Source organism: Trematomus bernacchii, unplaced genomic scaffold, assembly GCF_902827165.1.
Source record: "Trematomus bernacchii unplaced genomic scaffold, fTreBer1.1, whole genome shotgun sequence".
Taxonomy (NCBI): domain Eukaryota; kingdom Metazoa; phylum Chordata; class Actinopteri; order Perciformes; family Nototheniidae; genus Trematomus; species Trematomus bernacchii.
In genome coordinates this window covers 293,757-320,924 of record NW_022987878.1, presented here as the reverse complement: position 1 = coordinate 320,924, position 27,168 = coordinate 293,757, and the positions used below count along the sequence as shown (strand labels likewise).

Here is a 27,168-nt window from a genome sequence, read left to right as displayed (position 1 = left end):
TATCAACAAGAGATAAGATGAGAAGTACTTTATTGAATCCCAATTTGGGAAGTGTTTTAGTTGCAGCATAAAAAAGCCATGGCATTGTACAAACAAAAAACAAAAATATGTGTTGCAGCAGCATAAAAAGGCATGGCATTATAAAAACAAAAAAGAAAGATAAGACATAAACAAGAAAGTACTGTACTAATGTGGCAATTACAGAGGTGGTTCGTCTTCCTGAAGAGACGGGCCACGTAGGCTGTCCACAACCTGGCCAAGAGTGCGCAGGAAGGCTAAGTTAAATGCCAGAGTTTGAGCGTTCTCCTCCCTTCTCAAGGCCATTTCCTCCTGCCTTGCCCGGGCAGTATCCTCCATGGTCAGCTGCCAGTGCCGATCCACCTGGGCCAGGTTCCGTTCATGGTGCCGTTCCTCCTGTGCTAGGTGCTCGTCTCCTCCTCGTTTCCTCTTGCCTGTATGATGATAAGATAATTATAGCAATAAGAATTAGCAATAAGAATGAAAAACACAGGACAGGTACAGGTCACACAAGGATATAAGAATAAAATGTATAAGCAGAACTACAGTAAGGATGAACTAAAGACAGTTATGCCCTAGATGTTTACAATGATTGTGAAAGTGAATTACATTATGTCCAGCCTGTTGATAATGAATATAAATATATGTATATAATAGGATGTCACACACAATTGTACTAGCTGCTTACTAGCTAGTTACTTACTTGTAACAGAGCACTTCCACACAGTGGTATAGCTTATTTTACTTACTGACGATGGATGATCTAAAGTTTAAAAAAAAGTCACAATTGCAGTCGTTTTGCCATGCCTATTTCTTACCTAGAACCACACGCTGCGGTGTCGTGATGGCACTCGGCGTTGGTGGTTGAGTTGGTGTCGGTTGTTCGGCTGGTGTCTGTGGTCGAGTTGGGGTCCCTTCTGGATTCGATGACGAGGACGGATCACCCGTTGTTCGGGACTGTTCCTCCTCACTAGTTTCATCTATGGCATCATCTAGAACAGCAACATGACTTGTTAATTCCACAAACTACTGCAGCACAATACTAAATAGCAACAACAACAACTGTAGAAAAGAAAAACTGAACGTAAACAATGGCACATGTGGTGGTAGCAAACAATAGCTCTAGCTAATGCTATCTGCCTTAGCTAGCTATGTAGCTCTTCGGGGATCCATAAAAGCATGGGTTGTAGAACTTAAATGTAAGGATAAAATAGACTTGTTTGTTAGAAGTGAGCTTTATAATAGATAGGGACACAACGCTTTCAAGCCAATAACAGAGCGTTAGCAAAGACTTACCATGCAGGGACTCCAGCAACGCGGTTGCAGAGTCCAGGCCTCCCTCCCTCCCAACGTTGGCCGGTCTATGGCCATAAATAGCGTCCATCAGGTCGAACCACTTCCAGCTTCTCCTATCTGAACCACTCCGGCCGTTGTGGTCCTTGACGGCTCTATACTCACTCTTAAGCTTTTTCAGTTTGTCCCTACACTGCTGGAAAGTCCTTGCGTATCCGCGTCCGGACAACAGTGCAGAGACCTCCTGAAAAACTTTGAGGTTGCGAGTTGTGCCATCGAGCTCCCGCTCGTAGCCCCCTACACGACACGCCCACCTGACACGATACTACGGTGGCTGAGAGACATTACCGTACATGGCAGATTAAAAACGAATTGCAAATGTTATTGTAGCATTTTAAGCAACTATTAGGCAAATAAATTAATAACCTAGTCTATCCGTTTGAGACACAACAGTATAACTTTCAACCCAAATCATTTTGTCAACAAACGGTGGTGTAGTAAACTTTTTTTAATATATAAAATAGGTATTAATGAGATAATCTATTAATTATGTTTGTCTAACTGCTACACATGTATTTATACATAAATGTAGATATTTGTGAACATCTAAATATAGTTGTTAAAGGTTTTAAGATATACATAATCACATCATGGGGTCATTAAGGACCAAATTAGGAGGGCCAGTCAGGCCACTAATGAGCTCAATCATTCACATGTATTATTATTACTTTATAAATTAAAAGTACTAGGGGTCTATTACAAAACCTTTGAAGGAATCGTCATGCATTCTGAATGTTTCTGTACTTTAAAAACATCATGGCTCAAGATCCTGTTCTTGTTCAAGATTATTCATACTCATTTGTGAATTTAACATCCATATTCACTCAAAACTGAAACAACACCAAAACATTTTTTGAAAGCATTGCAGGCCTAAAGCTCCACGTCAGTGACCTATATTTTAATTTCTTCCATCAAACTTTAAAAATGGCAAACAGCATGTTTTTAAAGATTTAATCTTTTAAGAAACAAAATATCAAATTTGAACAGAACGGTTTAAAAACACGTTTTTAATGCAAATAAACTTGAAACATAAACCTATTTGTCATTTCAAAATTCACTTGTATTGTCTGCGTGAAAGGCACAGTAGACTATGAGCGAATACATATCAACATTAAAAAAATGACAAAGTCGTACAATATATACCATGTGCTACTGTCTAGGATTAAGTATGATGAGACTTTTTTTAAGGAGGGACCCCAGAACCAAGGGCAGGCCGAGCAGACCGCCTTCTCCCGCCGCAGGCTTCCCCGGTGATGGGCTCCGTGTAACAAGTCCCCTCAGTCTGTGCGGGGAGCTGCACCACGGTGATGCTGCTGTCATCGCTCGCCTCTCCTCCGGTGGTGCCCTCGGCTCCCTCCGCCGCCACACTGCCCAGCACACTGGAGATCACTAATGTCTCTCAGCCACCGTAGTGTCGTGTCAGGTGGGCGTGTCGTGTAGGGGGCGTGTCGTGTAGTGTCGTGTACTCTCCGCGGCCGGCAGCTAGACCATATTGCGCTCGTGTGACCTCGATAGAACCACAATTTTGTCGGCCCAGAAAAAAGGTGAAAAAGTGGCCCCGGGCCGGAACTAGGCCTAGTGGAAGCACAACCAAAAACGGGCACGGCACGACACGGCACGCTTAAACCGCGCTCCGCGCCATGGTGGAAATGCCCCATAAGTGTCTTAATGCAAACGTTTTGTAAAGTGATGCTAGACCAAAAACGTGCTGTTGGATTGTGTGCTCTCTGCAGGACGGTGTCTGTACTCAAAGATTGTTTATGAAATGATAGTTTAACTCTGTTTTTGTTGTCCAAACGACGCCAACAGAGCGATACGTCTTCTTTCCAGCAGGTGGCATACATGTTAAATTATCCAGTTCAACTGTCATCCACATATTAATGATTCAAAACAGCAATGTGTAAGATATGGCTAGTAATTGACTATTTCAACAGAATGTGAAGAGGTTACAGTCTTGAGGCCATGTCCAATATGTTCATGTTTTGTTTGATTAAATCTACTGAAATGATTATTCAATGACTAAATTATTTTTAATTACTGTCATTACATCATGGGTTTGCATTGCAATATTAGAACAAATAAAACCCACCTTTATTTCTTCTAAGTTGCGGGTGTTCCAGGGGCGTCGCCTGGACGTGAAAACATTCGGGGCTTAGCCCACAGTGGCGGCGGCCGCGGCGCTACAGTGGAATTTTCTACTGCAACACTATGAGGTGTGATTTGTGCCAAAGAACAAACTCACTGAGCAGCCAATCGTGTCGATCGTCGCCTACCACGCCGTGAACTATGCCGCGAGAGAAGTAACGTGACACTCTCGTCGCCACCCCTCTCGTCTGAGAAGCTACGTGACGTCTGCGTCTGAAGTTACTTTACTTTGGTAGTTATCACCAAATAACCCAGTAATGTTACAGCTACGTTGCTGTTCAAGCGAGACTCTATTTCAATATAGTTTTGGTATTAAAATAATGTTATACCTCTTGTATGCCCTGAATGCAAAAACAACCACAGACAAGAATATATATTTTTAATTATCAAAATGATAACAAAGGCTGAAAAAACAGGAGAAGCCTGTCTTCCCTTGGTCTCCAGGAGAAAACGCCACTGTATATCACCAAGTTTTCATATAGTTTTGTGTGTGAAATAGATCGCTGCAGTGAACACGACTTTATGTATTTGTTTATGGTTTATTTGATTTGGAGGGATGCAGTATACATAGAAGTTCAGAGAAGAAGCAACGCCTATATATTGTTTCATTTATTTCATTTCATTTTGGCACCAAGGCAGAGGCAAATATAGAGTTAATGTGCAGAGATTATAATGTCCCGTTTACTAAAATATGTATTGTTTTATGATGTTTAGTTGACAAAATAGGCTGTAGGAGCCATTTTATGGGTGTTGTTGGTGTCTCAGTTTACCTTATTTATATGTATAGTGCAATATTATTTTTGAACACTTGGTGGCGGTGTTTAGCTGCACCGGGTGTATAAAGGGGTCACAGGTGACAGGAAATGACGAGGACACAGAAGGAAGAGAGCATACCGATTCCACCAGCCCGGCAGATGCTCACCACAACCATTCAACTGTATAATTAAAACCTTGGTATGTAAAACGCTAAATAAACATCATTATAAACTGCACCAAAGGACCGGAAAGTCATCTGTTTGTGTCTGCGTCTGGATCACTCTAGTGATGGCGAGATGAAGCCTTATGAAGCTTTGAAGCTTTCCAGCCAATTGGTTCGCAAAAGGGTTCATCTCATGAGGCTTCATTATGGGCTTCATTTGAACACAAACCCCCCTGTTGGTCAAAGTGTGTAAAACAGGCAGATTTGACATCTCAATAGTGTACTCTATCTCATACCGAGTTCCCAATGAGTAAAGCCTTAGAATAACTCTTAACAACGAACATAAAATCATATTTTCATGTTAACAATATTGTTTTTATTCCAGTTGAATGATTGTGATTGAAAAGCCTAAGGAGGCTGGTAAACATTGCAAAGAGGGATTTGTATTCCTTAATAATATTCATAAACGTAACCATGTTGTAGCCTGAGAAAGGCTAAACCATATCAAAGAACACATTTATTAACTACATTATCTCATTTAGCTGTAGCTTTTATAAACAACAAAAAAGACGTATTGTTCAGTCGTTGAAACAGGGACCATGCGGTCGTGAGTCAATTGCTTTCCAGCTGAGCCACAGCCCGCACACTGAATCTCCTTGAAAACACTCCATCGTATTTATTCCTGTATTTATTCATGTTCCTACATTTATTCATGCTTGTATCTATTTATACTTATGACATGTTCCGACCTCTATATAAGTGAGGGTCTGAGCTCTTTTAATTCCATCGTGTCACCACCGGGCCCGGGTACAGGAGGGGTAATATGGTTCTTATTATACATCCATGGGTATTATGAGCGTTGTGGTTCAACGGTTCAACCGATCTGAATCGCTTTCTGAAGCAGTCACGTGGTATCGACAGGCAGCGAGGCTTTGTTTGTCATCGATGACGTCACTGGCCCAAAACGATACAAGCCTCGATACATGCTTCACAAAGAGCTTCGGGGATTACTCGACACACGCTCCGAAGCCTAGGCGCAATATGTAACATCACTAGTTCACTCTCCAGCCCTCCTGTGAAGTAATGGCAAAGGATATAGGACATTGGAAGAATAAAATTGCCATTACATTAAGTGGAATTGCACTCTATGAGTGAAACTGGACATAAGGATCATATCGCATTGGATTAAGGATCGTTTTCACCGGACAAACAATTGGATTACTTCACAACTGTGGTATCTTACCCTGTGTTATTATTACATGTTATTGCATTTGTCCAGCAGGGGGCAAACTCACTCTTGGTATTAAAAGAGCCTGTTGTACATGTTCCCACGGGCAAGTCCCGGAAGCATGTTACCAAAGTAAAACCAGTTAAATCTACTCCTATGTTGTGGACATACAATTATTGATCACAAGATACAACATATTATTGGCGACAAGGATTAAGAAGAGGATTAAGACAAGGATCAAAGAGGACATGCCGAACGGACTGGTTAGCACCTTACATGCAGGTTTGGGTCGTTAGCGGCAGCTAGCTCAAATTATTAGCAAAGTCTGCGGGTGGAGGAGAGGATTCATTGACACACAATGGCAATGATTGGCACGCTGGCACCTTTTGATGCAAAAAATCAGAAGTGGGAAGAATACTGTGAGGTATTGGAACAGTTTTTTGAGGCTAATGAAATTGAAAATGGAGACAGACAAAGAGCCATATTAATAAGTGTTGTGGGATCATCAACATACAGCCTTATGAAAAACCTACTCAGTCCGGATAAGCCCAAGGATAAGACTTACACACAACTTGTGGAGCTGCTAAAAAATCACTTTGACCCAAAGCCTAGTGAAATTGTGCAAAGGTACAAATTTGACTCCCGCAACCGTGAGCCCAATGAGTCAGTAATGGAATACGTGGCTGAGCTGCGTCGGTTAGCGCAGGATTGCAACTATGGTAACACTTTGCAGCAGAGGTTGAGAGACAGGATCGTCTGTGGAATAAATGAAGATCGGATTCAGAGACGACTCTTATCAGAAGCGGATTTAACATTTGAAAAAGCATTATCAATTGCTGTGGAGTCAGAGACTGCAAATAAAAATGCACTGGAGATACAAAGCCAAGGGGCCACAGCTAAATGTTTCAAAATGGATAAAAAGCCACAGGAGGCTTATGCACACAGAGAACCTACCAAAGAGTGTTACAGATGCAAGGGAACCAAGCATAAAGCAGCAGACTGTAAGTTTAAACAAGAGAAATGTCATGCATGTGGTAAAATAGGACACATTGCCAGAGCTTGTCGTAGTAGATCTACACAGAATGGAAACAGCAACAAAAACGCAGACCCAAAGAGAGGAAGGAGGCAAACCACATATCACCGTTCTCATAAAGTACAAGAGCAACGGAGCCAAAGTGATAGCTCAGAAGAAGATACATTCTTACTGAATAAGATGAGGTTCAGATTGGGACGCATGAGTGAAGTGTACCTGAGACGAGTAGACCCATACATGGTTGAAGTGAAGCTGGATAGTAAGTTTGTTAACTTTGAGATAGACACTGGCTGTAGTCTCACAATAATGAATGAACAGACATTTCAAAGACTATGGAAAGACACAAAAAGTCCATGTTTGAGACCAACCAAAATCCACATCGAGTCTTATACAGGTGACCCTGTTAATGTGGTCGGAGCTGCCCTTGTTAAAGTGAAATACAAACATCAAAGGCGGTACCTGCCCCTCATTGTGGTTAAAGGGGACGGCCCCAGCCTGCTGGGAAGAGGCTGACTGGAGGAAATACATCTGAGTTGGAAAGAAATCAAGCTCAGACACAAATCCCGAGTCCTGAAACACCTGAAGACAGAGGACAAATCGCTGCAGCAAGTACTGAGCAAACATGAAAATGTCTTCAAAGAGGAGCTTGGCACACTGAAAGGTATGAAAGCTACCATCCATGTAAAGGCTGATGCAGTCCCTCGTTTCTTCCGTCCGAGGTCTGTCCCGTACGCCATGCGCACCAAAGTAGATGAAGAAATAGACAGATTGTTGAAAGAAGGAGTAATCTCACCTGTTAAACATGCAGAATGGGCAGCACCAGTGGTTCCAATACTGAAGCCTGTTGGGACAGTAAGGCTATGTGGAGACTACAAGCTCACTGTAAATACAGTGTCCTCACTTGAACAATACCCCATACCCCGAATGGAAGACCTGTTTGCAGCACTGACAGGAGGAAAACAGTTCACAAAGTTGGACATGAGTCATGCATTACAGCAAATACTCATGGATGATGAATCAAAGAAATACTTAACAGTGAATACCCACAGAGGCTTATTCACATACAACAGACTGCCTTTTGGAGTAGCATCAGCCCCAGCTATATTTCAGAGGACAATGGAAGGTCTCCTGCGAGGCATTCCTTTTGTGGCAGTGTATTTAGATGACATCCTGGTGAGCGGTGTGGATGAGGAAGACCATCTGCAGAACCTCGAGACAGTGTTGGCAAAGCTGGAGGAGGCAGGATTGCGTCTGAGAAGGAGCAAGTGCACTTTCCTGGAAGAGGATGTGGAATATCTGGGACATCGAGTGGACGCACAGGGACTTCACCCTGTGGAAAAGAAAGTCAAAGCCATCATGGAGGCTCCCAACCCCACAAACGTTACTGAACTCAAGTCGTACTTAGGTTTGCTAAATTACTATAACAAATTTCTGCCAAACTTAGCTACACTATTGGCACCACTGCATGAGCTCCTGCGACAAGATGTGCGATGGACATGGCAAAAGAAACAGGAAGAGGCTTTTAAAAAATCAAAGGCCCTGTTAAACTCAGCAGAAGTGTTGGTGCATTACTCTGCTGACCGAGAGTTAATTATGTCATGTGATGCGTCACCTTACGGGGTGGGCGCTGTTTTATCACACGTAATGGACGATGGAACTGAACACCCTTTGGGGTTCATGTCGCGTACCCTAGCGCCTGCTGAAAAGAATTACTCACAGCTAGACAAAGAAGGCTTAGCAGTTATATTTGGAATCAAGAAATTCCACAAGTACTTGTATGGTCGAACTTTCACCATCTATACAGATCACAAGCCACTGATCTCTCTCTTCAACGAAAAGAAACCCATTCCACAGATGGGTTCCCCTAGAGTTCAGAGATGGGCAGTGCACCTGAGTGCCTATGAGTATCACATTGTGTACAAACCAGGAAAGAACAACGCTAATGCGGACGCATTAAGCAGACTGCCGCTGTCGGAAGATGTGCGAGAGAGTGAGACCGCAGAACAAGTGCTCATGATTGATCTTCTGGATGACACACTCGTGGACACAGCCAAAATAAAACACTGGACAGCTAAGGATGTAATATTGTCTCAAGTTCATGGTTATGTCCTGTCGGGATGGCCTTCAGTGACTGAGGCTCCTATCAAGCCGCATCATCAGAGGAGAGAAGAACTGAGTGTGAGGGATGGCTGCATGCTCTGGGGAGCCAGAGTCATCGTACCAAACAAAGGCAGGGAAAAGATATTGAAAGTACTGCACCAAACACATTCCGGCATGTCAAAGATGAAAGGTCTGGCTAGATCTTATGTATGGTGGCCGGGGATGGACCAGGATGTAGAAAAGGAAGTGCAGTCTTGTGAGGAGTGCCAAAAGCACCACAAGTCACCACCATCAGCACTATTACATCCCTGGGAGTGGCCGGAGTCTCCCTGGACGCGAATTCATGTGGACTATGCAGGCCCCTTCCTGGGAGAGATGTTTCTACTGATAGTGGATGCACACTCAAAATGGATGGATATTTATCCAGTGAAGTCAGCTACATCACAGGTGACCATTGAAAAGCTGCGTCAGAGTTTCAGTGTTTTTGGACTGCCAAAAATGTTGGTGTCAGACAACGGAACCTGTTTTACAAGTGCTGAATTTGAGACTTTCATGAAACAAAATGGCATCTGCCATGTGAGGTCAGCACCGTTTCACCCGTCTTCTAATGGGCTGGCAGAGAGGGCGGTCCAAACCTTCAAAGGGGGGATGAAAAAGATGAAAGGTAAAACATTGCAAACTAGACTGTCAAGGTTTCTGTTCAGTTACCGCATCACACCTCACGCGACCACAGGCCTGTCGCCTGCAGAGTTGATGATGTCAAGGAGACTCAGATCTGCATTAGACCTGCTCCTGCCAGATGTGAAAACAAGAGTGCAGAAAAAACAACTAAAACAGAAACAGTCCCATGACACAAACAGGAAACTGAGAAGTTTCTCACCTGGGGATAAAGTGTTCATCAGAAACTACTCTTATGGACCTAAATGGATCGCTGCGGTCATCGAGAGCTCATCAGGTCCAGTGTCATATACAGTGATCATTGGAAGTGGTCAAGTCGTGAAGCGGCATGTGGATCAAGTAAGAGCCAGATTAACAGACACCGTGCCCTTAGAGCCGGTGCTGGACTCCAACAGAGACACTGTGGTTCCAGTGACAATCGAGCAAGAAGGACCTCCTGCAAGTGAGTCAGTGGTTCTGTGTACTCCGGTCCCGCCGGACTTGCCTGCTACACCCGTGGTGAGACGATCAGAGCGCGAGAGACAGCCACCTGTATACCTGAAAGACTTTGTTAAATAGATCAAGAGATGTTCCATTAATAGAGCAGCATAGTTCTCTGATCTCACTTTAAGGAAAGGTTTAGAATGTTAATCTTTGAAAGTGAAATGGTTTATGCCAGTACCTCGAAATGTTGTGTAACGGGAGTATGTTAGCTTAAAGGGGGAGAAATGTGGTATCTTACCTTGTGTTATTAGTACATGTTATTGCATTTGTCCAGCAGGGGGCAAACTCACTCTTGGTATTAAAAGAGCCTGTTGTACATGTTCCCACGGGCAAGTCCCGGAAGCATGTTACCAAAGTAAAACCAGTTAAATCTACTCCTATGTTGTGGACATACAATTATTGATCACAAGATACAACAACAACCTACATCATCATCCCGGATCAGCTGGACAACACGCCACAATCAGCTGGAGATTGTTCCCACCTGCGCTCATCAAGACGGCGAATGGAGACGCCGAGAGTGGAGGCTTGGAAAGCGGCCGGGTATGTGCAGCATTAAAAAGTGGATTGTATTGGTCAGGGCTGGACTGGGACAGCAAATCGGCCCTGGCATTTAGACCCAGACCGGCCCAAATCCATAAAACAAACGAATAGTAGCGGTTCCTGACAAGAAGAATAACTCAGTATAATTAAAAAAAACGCTATTATTATCCTTTTTACGTACCATGGGCAAACAAAACTAATACATACCACAAGTATGTGTAACTATCAATCATTAGAAATTAGACCTTCAAACCCTCTCACAAAGCGAACAGTGACCGAGCACTAATAGGGGGGTCTGGTGGGGTATGCCCCCCCCCAGAAGATTTTTTTTTTAAATAACCCCTTAAATGGTGACTTCTAGTGAATTTAGGGGGGGGGGGACCCTATAGTGCCCTGCCTCCCCTTTCTATGACAACACAATAGAGATAGGACCAGATGAGTCTACAGCAGTGCTTCTCAAACTTTTTTCAGTAATGTACCCCCATTGAAACATTTTCTCAGCCAAGTACCCCCTGACCGACCCCGAACATTTTTGATAGAAAAAGCCTATATAAATAATTACAATATAGTGATGTTCCATCAGTGTGTGATTTATGAACTCCTTCATCCATGAATTACAACAAACAAAGAACATAACGACAGATTTTTAAGTAATAATTATATGTTTAACGAACCAATGAACAAAATGTTACATTATGCAAAAACTATAAAATACAATAAACAAATATTATAATAAAATGTGGTGCCTGATGTGCTACCATCCAAAACCCCATGCATAAACAAGAAAACAGCATTAAATAAGCAGTCACAATGCATGAAAGGGTTAAAAACAAAACAAAACATTGTAACAAAAATGTGCAATTACAATAAAAACTACGTAATAACACTGCAATGACACTATTAATGAGTTTTAGTTGCATTAAACTGCATTTGAAAATAGAAAATACAATTTAGTGTCAAAACATTGGCAAAAAAACCAAACAATTGTAATAATAAATAAATTATAAATTTCAATAACACTAACAAGTAATAATAAGAGCACTTTAGCACTCAATTTAGTGTGAAACGTGTGCTTGTCCTTCACTGAGCATCTTGGTCATCCTTGGTGGCAGAGAGGACACAGCAGTGATCAGACTCTTTTCCAGGCCCAGTCTGTTTCTCTGCTTTGTTTTGATCAGAGTCATTGCAGAGAAGGAGGCCTCACACAAATATGTGGATCCAAAGGGCAGTAGCTGCTCCAAAGCTGTTTTTCCCAGCTCAGGATGCTCCTTTTTCACACACACCCAAAACTGCGTGAGAGTGGAGTTTTCAAATGTCATCTTTAGGCCGCGGTCAGATGACACATCCAAGAGTTTTTCCTGGTGACAGAGAGGAAGCTTTTCTCTGTTTGCTTCTGACAGAAGAAATGGGTTTCTTACCCAATCAAGCTGTGCAGGTTTATCCTCCATGTCAGGAAAGTACGACTTGAAACTAACTATCAGGTTGGCCAAGTGTTCCTCTATAATGGACTTGACTGGAGCGCTCTGCACATCCTCACTGGAGAGGAAAGCATCTACCTGAGGAAAGCAGGTGAGATCCCCCTGTGTACATGCCCGTTTCCACAACTCTGCTTTCTTTACGAAACCACCCACCTTGTCATACAGGTTCAGAATGTTGGTGTTCTTTCCCTGCATGCACACATTCAGCTCATTCAATTTGCTGAATATGTCTGCCAGATAGCAAAGCTTTGCAAGCCAATCTGTGTCCTCAAACAGTGTGGCATAGGGAGATCCTTGCTCTGACAGAAAGGTGTGCACCTCCGATCGTAACTCCAACAGCCTGCTCAGTATCCTCCCCCGAGAGAGCCAGCGCACTTCTGTGTGTAGCAGTAGTTGGGTGTGTTCAGCTCCCATGTCCTCGCAAAGGCGGTGAAACAGACGCGCATTGAGTGGCCTTGACTTTATGAAGTTAATAACTTTGATGCTGTTGTTCAAAACGTCATGCAACACAGGACTCAGCTTTTTGGCCGCCAGTGCTTCCCTGTGTATGACACAGTGATTCCACTGCACTTCTGGATTTTTATCCCTCACTGAAAAAAAGGACTTTTTGGCTTTGTAAATATTACTTTGATTATATGTTTAAATTCTACAATACATTAGTATTTCAGTAATTTTACTCCAAATGTCTCCTTTTATTTAATGTGTTACTTGTGTTTCTATGTAATTTTGAATCTTCATTTTGATAAGTGAATTTTAACAATAGCACCAAGTAAATATTACCTAAATTATTGTATTGACTGTACAACCTGTTAAAGCTATTAAAATGTACATGGGAAATGCAAGTTAACTGTGGGTGACGTCAGAGGAGAGTATTTCCCGCGCACGTTGCCCCGCAGACATGCACGGACAGTCTACTCAGAAGGTTGACATTTGAGTGGAACTTGAAGACTGCTTGGTCGACCATTTCATTTGAATATTCATCGATGTGGAGTCATGTGAGTATGTTTATGTGCTTGGCAGTGGCGGCCGGTGGTCTTTTTTTTTGGTGGGGCTCTTGACGTACAGTAAGTGACTTACCCGGGGGGTCCGGGGGGTTTCCCCCCGGAAATTTTTTTTCGAGAAATGACCCCTTAAATGATGACTTCTGGTGATGTTAGAGGGGGGGGGAAAGGAGAAATCGAGGCTTAAAAATATGAGAAGACTGATCAATACCTCCATAATCTTCAGTGTGGAAAATATTATTTATCAACCTGAACATCTACTACTTTACCAGGAATTTGTGTTCTCAGAACTGGTCTGTTTTTTTCTTTCTTAAAACTGTTCATGTTTTATGAACCAACACCTTCACCAAGTAGCTTTACAGTGAACTGCATGTGAGATATAAAATTAATAGCATCTTTTCAGTAGCATTAATTATAAATATTTAAGTGGTTCAATACAAGTCACTACAGCATTTCAAACTGAACTGTGAATAAATGCAATTTAAAAAAAATAACCACAGCACAAAATGTCATAAATTGTGTTTTTTCTTTGTTTCTCTGAGGATTATTTACAAACAGGCTTATTTACATATAGCAATAACTCAGAAATGAAAAAGCTACATCGTCTAACACGAACAACCACTTAGCATAATGATAATATATGTGTTATGTACAATGTAACTGGCAAGGCTAGAGCAAGAAAGAACATAAAGTTTGCAAAAGGTTTAAATAACTTCAAGTATCTGTCTTCAGATTACGTGGAGGTTTTAGTCCGATGGGAAGCAGATTTTAAGCGACACCGAAGATAAACCAAAAATGTGGTGGAGCTGCAAACCGTGTAGTGTTGCTGGGACAGAACAGGAGCTATAACCGTTGGAAAATACATCACAGACAATGCAACAAACGTGGAGACAGAACAATCACTTCTGTGATAAATGCCCACTTATTAATAAACTTCTAACAACCATGGGAAACCTCCTCTCTACATATAAAGTGATATCCAAGCATGGGAAACAAAAGACAGCATTTACCTGTTTGCATCCAGCTAGCCAAGCCTTTCTTGTGTACCAGCTACTTGTGAAGCCTCGTGTATACATTTTGTCTTTTTCACGAGATTGCTGCGATATATTCAAATCGGGTTGGTCCGGTCCAAGGTCTTTAAGCAACAATTTATCTGCCAAACTTCTCCTTTCGAAAGGATTGGAGATTAGCTCTTGAACAGAATTAGGCGGGGACCGAGGTCCGGAGACTCCACCTGCACACGAAGCCATCCTCATCAACTACTGCGTCAACCGGATACGAGTCACTGTCCAAACTACTCACAGACTGCACTGGGCGCTGACATTGGCGCCCGGTGACCGTCATCTTTGACGACGCTGATTGGCTGAAATTATATTTTCGCGGCATAGTTTACACGTTACAGATAGCAACAGTCAGCTGCTAGTGGCTGCTGCTGCACTGGTTGAAGGCTCCTCTCTTAGCGCCCAGACAAGAGAAGGTGCATGGGCAAGGCCAGGCAGGAAACATGTGACTTATCAGTAACTTTAGACATCGTAACACAATTTTAAACGAGATTTTATTGTAGATTATACATTTTACTGATACCAATTATATAATATTTACCTTGTTCATTAAAAATAAAAATAAAAATATATATATTTTTTTAAACATATTTTTTTTTTTTTTTTTTAATTTTAATTTTTTTTTTCAATATGGGAAGAGGTGGGGCGGCGCCCCTAGCGCCCCTATGGACCGGCCGCCACTGGTGCTTGGTTAACTTGTTACATTCCTATTAGCTTGTCAGCTGAAGTCAGTATTTGGTTATTAAAAATGTAAGGCTAAGTTAGCTAACATTAGCCGACAGATTAGCTGGCTAACTAGCTCATTATCGTGCTAGCAAACTTAGCCCGGTTTCATGCAAGTTGCACACATCAGATATAATATATATTTTTTAATGGCTTATTTGAAGCTTCAAAGTTGTCGGCTACGACAACATTCGCCGTTTATAATGGAAACTATGGCACTGTCGCACTTTTTAAAATTGGAATAGTTTTTTATTTCGGGAGAGGGGGGTGTTCATGGCTCCAGCTCGACAAAAGAAATACTCAACAGTATGTGCGACGCTACGTGATGCGGTCAGTTTCACTGCAGCCTAGAGAAGGACAAAGTGGTCAAGGAATATTATATTTGCAATGAAATATGAACAGCGCGATTTCAAAGGTGAGTGTGTCTGTGTGTTTGCCTCGATGGATTCACTGTTGGCGCTTTTCCAGTGCAGCACTTGGCACAGTTTGGTTTGTCCCGGCCCATAACAACATACTGATACCGGTTAGTAAAAACCATGAATTAATGCTTTGACAAGTCTGCGGTTTGTACTTGTTTCACTTTTGTCTAGTTTCTGAACAAATATGAGGAGCTGTGAGCTCTGAGTGCTAACAGCTAACGGCTGATGGTCCGGTGTGAACGCGGCTATTGAAGATTCCTGCAGTACAGGAAGTGACGATCCTGAACACGTTTTTTTCCCGGCCCCCCGAAGGACTCATCACGGAGGTGATGAATCCGCTCACCATGCACTTTGGGTCGGCCTTGGTCAAGCCCTTTTGACCCCCCCAGCCTGGTTCTCGTAAAAGCCATTTTTCGCTCAAATGATACCATGGAGGAATGTAACGGGAGTTGACAGGGGACTCTCCCCGCCTCACGAGTGCCTATTTTCGGACACTTTTTTCACATTTTCCCCGGTTCTATTAATTTTTATTTTGTTGGCTATTTCACCTGGTTCCTTCTAACTGGGACACTGCCCGGTCCGGGTGTCCCCCCACGGCCAGTGTCCAACCCCCCCCCCCCCCCACTCCACTCCCACTCCACTCCCACTCATCCATATATTAACAGATTTTGACATGTTTTGTTGCATTTTTCTCCTCTCCGCTCTGTGATCGAATGGCAAACGCGACCCACCATGGGCCTCCGCCGGCCCGGCCTAGTGCTGCTGCTCTGGCGGTTGGTTCTTCCGAACTGCGGGTTCGACTCTGATGACCGGGAGGGTGTGCTGCGTTGGGGTGGGGGACTTCCCCCACTCTGCGTGTCTCTTCCTTCCCGGCCGGCCGACGACGCACCGTCTGACGGGTCCCACCACGGGTTCCGCAGCGGGGTAGAGGTTCAGGGCTGGAACCTCCCCACCTCCGCCGCGGTGCACCCGGCCAACACGGTTGTTTGTCGAACCCGCCACTGTTGTCTAGCGGGTGTAACTATACAAGATATCGTTATTTATTTATATAAATATATATATATATATATATATATATATAAATATATAAATATATAAATATATAAATATATATATATATATATATATATATATATATATATATATATATATATATAAGTGTCATTGCGATTTTATTTTGTATTAGCGTGCATTTCCTGTTCGGAAAGTGGCGCTGTACTGAGAGTAAACAATACAATTGAAACAGTTGAGGGGAACGTGTTTGAAGCCCACTGCACCTTTTGCACACAAACAAATTGCGTTTGTTTTGCTAATGTACCATTAGCTCCTGGGTTTTAGGCGGCGGAAGTGACGTAATCTGCCACCCAGGACAAGAGATAAAAATAACGCCATACTCAGAGAAATTATTCCTACGGTTTAAAACACATTATTGTACATTAAAGTTACATTCTGATGATTAGTGACATTTCATTTTAAAAATATGAAAAAAGTATTTGAAAAACAAAACACTTTCCACTAGGGAGGAAAAGGTCATCCTTTTTATATATACATATATATTCATCCTTTTTTACTTTATATTAATTGCAATGTCTTCTATAGTAACAGTGACTTTAATTATATAGGGCTGACTAGATGTGCTTGCATTATGTTAGCTAATCATGCTTATCTGTTCCCTTCCCTTTTCAGTTTTGTTCTTTGGCAACATTTCATTTGATGGTTGGTGTTTCCTCCAGCAGCCTGTTGAAATTACAGTGCCCTCTCACTGTACAACAGCATCAAGTTACAACAGCAAGACAAGACACCTGACCATGGAGGTAACTTTACAAATAATTGTATATTGTGTAGGGCTAGGTACATTTAAAAAGTCGTCAAAACCAACATTCTTAATCTGTTACCGACCAAATTTCAGTCACATCGATAAGTCACACTTAGTCTTCAGCCAACACCATACAAACAAAGCTAAATGTAAATACTGTCGAAAAATAGCAGATTAGCACAGCCTTTAAGTAGCGTTTAGTGTGCATTGGGTGGCGGAGGAAGGGAGATGGTGTGGCAGAGCTCAGAGAGGTATAAATGCTGCTGTCTGAGTGGAGTCTGGTAAGCTGTAAACCATGATGACAGTGAATGTCTAGTATGAGTTACAAATTGTCAGAAAATAATCTATGAATAAAATAGATGGACAAGTGCTACTGACAGTTAATCGTCTTAAATGTATAATGTTTTGCATGATATTTAATCACGTATCTTTTGTACTTTGGTACAACACAAATAAAAATGATAGTAAAAAATACTCTGTAGCCACAGACCACTTCACCTGGCTGTATCTGACCATTTCGTGGTTATAATTCAGTGTTTCCCACAGAATTTGATTCTATTTGTGGGGGCACCGCACCGCACAAATAAATCAATGTATGGGAAACACTGTAATTAACAAACAAAATTATTAGAAATGCATGTCAACTCTAAGCAGCAAAGTGGTGTTGACAGTGTATTATTTCAACTTAAGACTATGTGTAAGGACATATTTCCAGACTAAATTAACACAGATAATGTTCCAGCTTTTTTGTAATGTGTCCTTTGACAAACTACTTTTGTAAATGGCTATGAGCCTGATGTTCACAGTTGTGATAAAGGGTCCAGTTTAGTAATGCATCCTGTCTATTAAAATGTATTGATACATTTACTCAAAAAAGGAGGTTAAGAAGCTATGGATAAAGCAGTTATGAAGAACCGGAGGTCTGTCATTGTATTGAAGGGTTGTATTTTGGATAAAAGTATTATTACGTTATTTTTACTTTGCGTATTGATTAGCCTTGAATGCAGTGACAAGTTGTATGTATACATGTGTGATAGAATCATTTTTTTAAATAACATTTTACATGATAAAAATGGCTCTGAATGTATATTGATGTGTTCATATTTAAGCAATAAATTGCAAGACAGTAAGTTCTGTAATTTACATAATTAATTTATAATGTACTTTCTATATATTTCACAGGTTACCAAGGGAAATTGAGTCATTCAGCAATTTTGTCTTCGACAGCTAATGCAGAGTAAGTTGATCAACTCAGTACTGTTAGAAGTTTAAGTTGACATAAATGTTTTTGTAACATGGTTTAGTTTCAAGAGGTTTAAAGATTGAACTCATTTGTGTTTTTTTCAGATTCCACTAGATGGGTGTGCAAAACATGTAGCTTTGAATCTAACAAAAGGACAGGATTGTTAAAGCACTACAGGCTAAAACATGTAAATGGTGGACGCTGCAACTCAGTCCCTTGTCTTTATACAGATTGCCCTTGTTCGTTTAAAACATGTAATGCCCTTCGTGCCCATTTGTCCCGAGAGCACACAGAGTCAGTAACACCAGGTCTTTCATTTAATTGTCTACTATGCAATTCTAGTTTTCATTCAGGGAGGATATATCTTGAACATCTTGGTAGCCATTTGAGGAGGTTTGAAGTAGTTGCGTGTGTATTCAAAGATTGCAGCTTCAGTACAAACATATATTCAACCTTTGTTACTCATAGACACAGGAAACATTCTCAACATGGCCCTGAACACTTTAAAACTGAGGTCTTGAAAAGATACCCTGATCCCACTGTTGCTCAGGATGAGTCTCTGTTTACGGAGGATGAGGATGATGGCCCTGAGCATTTTGTTGAGGAAGCAGAGGATTTATCTCAGGTTATAAAGGAGAAGTTTGGCCACCTCTTACTAAAACTAGAGAGCACTTTCAATGTTTCAAACAAGTGTATTGACACAATTGTAGATGAGCTACAGTTCATATCCTGCTCTGCATCTGGTCCAGTTTTAAGAGATGTGATTGAGTCCACTTTAAAGAGCCATAACTGTGATTTGGATGAAGCTGTAATCTCAGATTTGGTGAAAAATCTCTGTGAGTCACACCCTATAAATTCAGTTTTGGGAACAGATGGACCTTTTACTACTTCGTACAAGAGAAGAGAATTTATGAAGAAACATTTTTCCGTTGTTGAACCAAAAGAGTACATACTGGATAAGAGAGAGGGTAAAACATTCCAGTATGTACCTATATTGCAGTCCTTGTTGCAGTTATTAAACAATAAGAATATCCAAGAAAAGGCACTAGGTAGTGAAAGAAACTCTGAACGTACTTCACAATATCTGTCCTTTCATGATGGATCTCACTATCAGAAAAATGATTTTTTCTCTGCAGAGGAGGACAGAATTAGTATCATTCTGTACATTGATGACTTTGAGGTATGTAATCCTCTTGGGACTTCCCGAAAAAAGCACAAAGTCACGGCTGTGTATTGGGTGCTGGGAGACATTCCAGCACAGTCACGATCAACATTGGACTCTATGTATTTAGCTATTCTGTGTAAGGCACAGGACACTAAGCAGTTTGGATTCCAGAGAGTTTTAGAGCCACTTTTAACCGATCTGAAAAGCTTGGAGAAAGATGGTCTTTTTGTTACAGCTTTGGGAAAAGTCATCAGAGGGACTGTGGTGAGTGTGGTGGCAGATAATTTGGGTGCCCATTCTGTAGCAGGATTTGTCGAAAGCTTTATGTCTTCTCATGTCTGTCGGTTTTGTCTCGGGGAGCGGTCCGACTTTCAGTCTAAAGAAGTAAGATCTGGCTTTTTCCAACAAAGAACTAAAGAGCAACATGAGCTGCATGTTCAGACAGCTTTGTCTAGTCTGAATCACACTCATTGCAATGGTGTGAAAAAAAAGTGTGCACTATCTGAAACACTTGACCATTTCCATGTAACATCTGGTTACCCTCCAGATGTTTTACATGATCTTCTTGAGGGCATTGTTCCAGTGGAGTTGGCATTGTCATTTGAAATCTTGATCAAGAAGAAATATTTTTCTCTCATGGAACTCAATGACTCCATTCGACAGTTCCCATTTAAGTGGAGCGATAAAACAAATCGCCCTCATCTTGTCCCTGGTAACTTTGCCAAACGAAGATCAGTGGGAGGCAATGCCCATGAAAACTGGTGTTTGCTGCGTTTGCTTCCTCTGATAATAGGTTTAAAAGTACCGGAACATGAGCCAGTGTGGCAGATGCTGATGATCTTGAAAGACATAGTGGACCTTGTGATGTCCCTAGTCCATACAGAGGAAAGCATTTGTTATCTTGACAGTTTGATTTCTGAGCACCGATGGAGATTCCTTGAAGCGTTTCCCCAACTAAAGCTCCGTCCTAAGCACCACTTCCTTGAGCACTATCCTCAGCTCATTTGAGAATTTGGCCCCGTGGTTGCCCTGTGGACAATGAGATTTGAGGCTAAACACAGCTTCTTTAAGAGAATTGTCAGACAAACGGGCTGTTTTAGGAATATCTTGCTGTCCCTTGCAAATAAGCACCAGCTCATGATTGCACACCATCTCCATGATTCAAATGCAGTCAGACCATCACTGTCAGTCACAAAAACAACAGAGGTCTCTTTAGATGTACTTAAGGATGACATAAAAGACATGGTGAAGTGTAGATATCCAACTGTCACAACAGTACATGTTGCAAGTAATGTGTGCTTTTTAGGCACCAACTATGCTACTGGGATGATGGTGTGTTATGGTTCTACCGCAGGATTGCCTGACTTTGCCGAGGTGTTACAGATGATGTTGATTCGTGACAAACTGGCCTTTGTTGTCAGACTACAAAACACATGGTACAATGAGCACCTTAGGAGCTACGAGTTAGAGAACACCAGCAATGTGCAATTACTTGAGCAAAAGAGATGGCTGATTTTTGCCCTTTGGCTGCATACACTCTAGCAGGAAGACGACTGACTACTTTGAAGCACTACATTTGCCTCTCCTATTAGTTGTGAAATGTGAGTACAAGTTGTTGCAATCCTTTATCAGTGGGATTGATTTCAAGTTGATTCATTCTTTATTTCTCTGTTTCTGATGTAGCTTCTTCTGTTGAAATGGATACAACACCTGCAAAGCTCCGTATCATTTTTGAACATAATGATATTCGCAAACTGGTTCTGCCCTCGGGAATCCCAAGAACACTTGAGGAACTTATTTGTGAACTTCAAGAGGCATTTCATATTCCAGGGGAGTTTACTGTGATGTATCAAGACATGGATTTTGATGGCCAGTTTTGCACTTTGAGCTGCATTGAAGATGTAAAAGACAAGGGAACACTAAAGGTTTTACAAACTGAACCAATTGTCCTTAATCTCAGTCCTGTGGAAGTATTGGATATTGACTCCTCAATAGCAGAACAATCTTCTGACAACTCCTCTCGCCACTCATCTGGACCTAAGGACACCATCCTGCTCTCTTCCTCTGGAACATCTTACCGGTCCGAACTGTGGCCAGCTAAGTTTCAAGTACCTACTTTTTCTTACGATGTAGACGTTTTGCTGGAGGCAGGCAACCAGGCTTACCAAAAGGATGGCACCCTGTTGAGCAATCCAAGACTGAGAAGTAGCGTACTTGAGAAATTAGCTGAGGAAATATTTCGCTATACAGCATACCCAACTGGTGTACAAGTTTTAGCTGTGATAGAAGCCTTGTTAGAAAAGTACCCATGCCTCAAAGAGCCAGGGTCTTTTAATGGCATGTATGGTTGGCAGCAGAGGATCAGATATAAAATGGGCAATTACCGGGCAAAATTAAGATGCCGTAAATTTGTCTGCCCAGAGTTGGAGGTGAACTCGCGTAAAAGTCAGGCGTCAAATGAAAGGGGCCCCAAAGGCATCAAAAGGCCTAAGAAAGCTGAAGTGAACTACCTGCCACCACTGCCATTTGGGGAGACAGGTGACACTTTAGAGAGGGAGAGAATAGACTTACTGAGCAAAATAAAGAAGAAAAACAATGACAAGATCATTGGTGAAAAAATGGAGAGGTCTTTCTCCTACCGAAGACTAGAAGTTGTCCAGCATTGCCCTGCAGTCCACGACTTCATGGAGAGATGGCCCGCAATGTTCTCCGAACTTCAGGTAAATCCAGCTCTTCGTGTGTTTCTCTACCTGATGCTGAGATTGCTGTGATTGACTGCATTACTTTTAGCTAGGTGTACCTAATTAATTGGGTAATCATTATTGTTGCAACACAGCACATGACATGTGTTTTTATCACCTTGTTGTTTCAGATCAAAGAGGAGTTCCGAAGGATTACAACAATTCATCTCGAGCGAACCTTTTTGACCAAACTGGACTTTTACACCCCAAAACTGCAGGAGATACTTGGGACAAATGGCGGAGTTGCAGGCACAAAAATAAGACTCCTGCTGGATTCACTCAGTCAGGTAAAGTGTAAAATTCATACAATTACAATCAATCAACGTATGTTGGGCTCTTATTCACTGAGAAAAGATAATAATAATAATGTAATGATCTGGCCGGCCTGACCAAGACCCAAAGCCAGCAGGGCATCTACCCAACTGACCCTGGGTTTCATTTGGCACATCATAGGATGTTTTAAGTTAAATGTTTATCAACTCATTTATATACACAGCTTGATCCTGCTTTGCATCCTTGCACCTAGTTGGTGCCTTCTTTTGTAGCAGGTTCAATTGACCATTACGCAACATCTTTTGCTTTCTCTCTACAATAATGTACTTGTCTGTTTTAACAGCTACATGTAGAAGATAGACGAGATGCCATCATCCGCTGCTTGATGGAGTTCCTTGGAGAGTCTACAGAGGAACTCATCAAAGACTACCAGGTAAGTGTTCTGATGATTGTTGTATCCATAAACATGTTGTCTGTTCTTCAATATTTGTAAATGAATATCTCTACAGGTTAGTGACTCATGCTAGTATGTGGAAAAGGCATGTCCTTTTAATTAAGTTTAACATTTAGATGAAATAAATTGGTATTTAATATATTTAAAATAAAAGCAAACATTTTACTTTATTCCATTCATTCTTTTTTTCATTCTTTCTCTAATGATCTTTTTTTACATTCTGATTCATAATTTGGTTTTCAGTAGAATTGAAGATTTGAGCCTTTAAACCTCCGATCCCACCTCATTTTCGCTAAACTGAATCCAGTACTATACCAGCTTTTACTTCCTGCTTGGAACAGAGCAGCTTTTTTAAACCAAGAAATAAAAGTGACTACAAATTCCCTACATAACTTACCTCGTCTTTATCTACAAAAGGAAAGGAACTATAAAATCAATAGTTAGTTAAATACTAGGGCTGAACGATTAAAAAAAAAAGATGTAATTGCAATTATTTTAACTGATATTGCAATTGCGATATCAGGAAATGATCATCATTATTCTCATTTTCATTGAAACCTTTTTAAATGATCATGGTGTGATTTTTGCGAGGATTTGTAGCAAACAAAAATGTTTTCTTTAGACTGTAGAATATGATGTGTAGGCATCTCTGCAGCACGACAATATTACATTTAAAATGCTACTTTGACACACATTTTTCCTTTTACAAATATCGCACCTGCTGCGATTTGAAAATTGTTTGTAGGCAATATTGCAGTTTCGATAACATTTAGATTGATTGTTCAGCACTTTAACCTAATGAATCACCTTTTGCATATTCAGTCACTTCAAAGAAAACATGTACAGTATAGTGTATCTCAACACCAATTCACATGTTTTGACAGGATGTGAGCAAAGAAATCGTCAGAGAGGACTATGCTGAGCACGTCATGAAAATAGTTGTCCTCCGTGGAAGTGCAGCACACGAAGGCCCTGCCGATGTGTCCATCATCATCGAGGGAAGTGAGGTTCTTGATGACTGCAGATGTGTGTCAAAGGCTTGCCTTCTGCTCATGGGCTTCATATATGCAATGAACTTAAGTTATCCACCGAAGATGAAATACACTTTTGAGGTATTTCAGAAGCTCTTTCTTGAGCTAAATGGCCTGAAGATGTCTCCAAAAGTCCATGCATTGTGCAACAAACTTGTAGCCTAAGTGTATGCAAAGGTGTTTCTTCAACTTGCAGTTCAGAGGACATACTTGGTAGTTATGGTGTCTAGCAACAGTGACCTTTTTCATATGTTTTGCCTGAGCCCACTTTGTACAACTACATGTTTTGTATATTGTTAAGATAATGTTTCAAAACCTTGTTTAGGGGGTTCTTGACACAGCACTTTTTAGTTTCCCCTGGAAACAGTTTCATTTGTTGTGCTTTGAGTATTTGCAGCTCAATGCGGCACATGACAAATTGGTGAAGATTTTTTCTTCATTTGATTGTGTTTTGTATGTTTTCTTGAGTGCGTTGAATTCTCAGGGCCACTGTACAACTTCATATTGTGTAATTATTCTCTATAACACTAAAAGCAAGGGATGTCAGGGATGAGTGATTGCACTTAGTTTTCTTGCAAAGTCATTGTACTGTAGATGTGCTGAATATGATTAGGGCCACATGTGATTTATTATTTTTTAAGTCGGAATTCTGACTTGAAAACTAAAATAATTAATGTTTTGAGCATGGCCCTAATCCTATTCCATAAAAATGACACGTTTGTAAATGTCATTGGACATTTTATCTGAGATGTACTGAAATAGATCACTGTAAATTCTGTCCTCAGGATCAGCCAGAGAATGTTGTTTTAAGAATGTTTCATCTTCACTGAGACTATCGGTAAAAAGTGTTCTAACCATTCTGTTTAGCTGCACCGATGTAGGTGCTGTGTGCACCAGATTGCATATGTTTGAACCATTGTAAACTGTTGCTTAGTCCTGGCTGGTACCAGTGTTTCAAAACATAAAGTTGCTGTTTTAAAGAGTACATTGTTTCATGTTTTGTATGCCCATATTTAACAGGGTATTGCTGTTAAAGGTAGAATACATATTATGTAAATATGACTTATATATTTAAGTAAAAAATACTATGCAATAGTGAGTACACTTAAATAGAAGCAGAAATATTATGTAAATGTTACTTGTATATTTAAGTAAAAAATACTATGCAATAGTGAGTACAATTAAATAGAAGAAGAAATATTATGTAAATATTACTTATATATTTAAGTAAAAAATACTATGCAATAGTGAGTACACTTAAATAGAAGCAGAAATATTATGTAAATGTTACTTGTATATTTAAGTAAAAAATACTATGCAATAGTGAGTACAATTAAATAGAAGAAGAAATATTATGTAAATATTACTTATATATTTAAGTAAAAAATACTATGCAATAGTGAGTACACTTAAATAACAAAAACAGAAAGCACAGTAAAGTTTACTTGTGTACCTGTTGTTAGAAACACTTCTGAACTGTAAGTAGAATTTACTTGAAATATAGGTTGTTAAATTTACTTACAATTTCTGCGTGGAATATTGTTACAGAGGTTTTTCTAAGTAAATGTCACTCCACTTTTTTTTCAGTGATATACGTGCCATGAGCCCTTTAAATCGGCACGTCATTGAGGCAGCTCCGTCAGTACAGGTACAGTTTCTCCAGTCCAGCTCGTTTTCAATAAAGAAATCATTCACAACATTAAAAATGTCCTCCCCCGTTGTTTTCCCCTCTAAGGTCTTGCAGAAAAGCACATTTTCATAAATGTCGTCAGTATCCACGTATCTCACGAAAGCAATGAGCTGAGCCTTACCGCTGACATCGGTCGATTCATCAAGCTGGAGTGAAAATGTTTCGCCAAGTTTTCCCACAACTTGTTCAACAATATCTGCTCCCATTCGTTCTATTCTGCGTGAAACGGTGTAATTAGAAGCACCGTTTTGAACTTCTCCGCGGCACTTCTGTCCAGCATCGTCTCGGCCAAAACAACAGCAGCTGGGAGTAACAGGTCCTCAGCGATCGTGAACGGCTTTTTGGCTTTAGCGATGAGCAGTGATGCCGCATACGATGCCTCTAGTACCGAAAACCGGTTCTAGCTGTCCCCATTCGGCTGCCGAAGTACCAATACACACTTACGTCGGAGGGGGGCGAGAATAACCTGAGCAATAACAGTTAATGGCGAGTACGGCAAATACAAGTTGTACCAAGCATAAGCAAAAAAGCATTTTTATTATTAACCTTTTTTATTGTTTTCTCTCGCGTACCCCCTGCAGTACCCCCACGTACCCCTAGGGGTCCGCGTACCCCCATTTGAGAATCACTGGTCTACAGGATGAGTCGACGGCATCTTTTTTATATACATTGACGCTTTCATTTAATTTTTCCATCCTTTTTTTAATCGCTGTAATTGTATTGCCTTTTTCATCTGTACACACGACACCTATTGCACGTCTGTCCGTCCTGGGAGAGGGATCCCTCTTCTGTTGCTCTCACAGAGGTTTCTTCCTACTTTCCACTGTTAATTGTGGGGTCTGTTTTGGGGAGTTTTTCCTTGAGCGCTGCAAGGGTCTAAGGACAGAGGATGTCGTACCTGTACACACTGTGAAGCCCTCTGAGACAAATTGTAATTTGTGATATTGGGCTATATAAATAAAATGTGATTGATTGACGCACGCAAGGGGCTATAGTGCAAGTCTTAGGCGGCTGGTTTCTCAGAACCTCACAGAGCACACAGAACTGAAGGAACACAGGCTTAACCAAAAATACTATCCACTGTCTTTATTTTTGTTCCTGAGAATAGGTTTGAAAGAGACAGATTTAAATTTACAAAGAGAGTTGAAGCAACATTTGACAGAAATCCCACATAAATTACAAAAGTACACAACTAGCAAGATATATATACTGTATATATATACTGTACACACAAAGTAACTTATATACTAGACTGAAATAACTAAAATGAATGCTTGTTGTGGAGAGGGGCACTATGTCCAGCGTCCATTCCTCGGGGTAGGAGTTAGTGTGTGTGTGTGTGTGTGTGTGTGTGTGTGTGTGTGTCTGTGTGTCTGTTTGCATGTGTGAGTGTAGTTGGGGGGCTTTGGGAGAGTCAAAAAGGATGCAGGTGACCTCTTTGGTCCCTGATAGAGGTCCATACAAATAGGCATTGACATAACAATACCGCACAGTTAATGGTCAAAACTACATGTGTGCCTCAATTTTTTTATCTATTTCTATATTATTCATTCTATATATTGTCAATCAAAAC

General features: G+C 41.0%; 1 protein-coding gene and 1 pseudogene across 1 annotated transcript; one reads left to right on the top strand and one right to left on the bottom strand.

Moving 5' to 3' along the window:
* Window positions 1-106: 106 nt before the first annotated feature.
* On the bottom strand, window positions 107-4,447 carry LOC117469655. The gene is made up of 4 exons (XM_034114117.1): window positions 4,411-4,447; window positions 1,315-1,608; window positions 837-1,010; window positions 107-452 (listed from the first exon to the last, which is right to left on the bottom strand). The coding sequence occupies exons 1-4, from the start codon at window positions 4,445-4,447 to the stop codon at window positions 199-201; spliced, it is 759 nt and encodes a 252-aa protein (XP_033970008.1). The 3' UTR covers window positions 107-198.
* Window positions 4,448-6,897: 2,450 nt separating this feature from the next.
* Window positions 6,898-10,153, top strand: LOC117469654 (annotated as a pseudogene).
* The last annotated feature ends 17,015 nt before the right edge of the window (window positions 10,154-27,168 follow it).

Coding starts and splice junctions, on each gene's coding strand:
- LOC117469655 (XM_034114117.1), bottom strand. CDS start 4,447: ATGGTTGTGGTGAGCATCTGCCGGGCTGGTGGAATCG. Junction 1,609..4,410: donor CTGCCGGGCTGGTGGAATCG/GTATGCTCTCTT, acceptor CGTGTCGTGTAG/GGGGCTACGAGCGGGAGCTC. Junction 1,011..1,314: donor GTTGCTGGAGTCCCTGCATG/GTAAGTCTTTGC, acceptor TTGCTGTTCTAG/ATGATGCCATAGATGAAACT.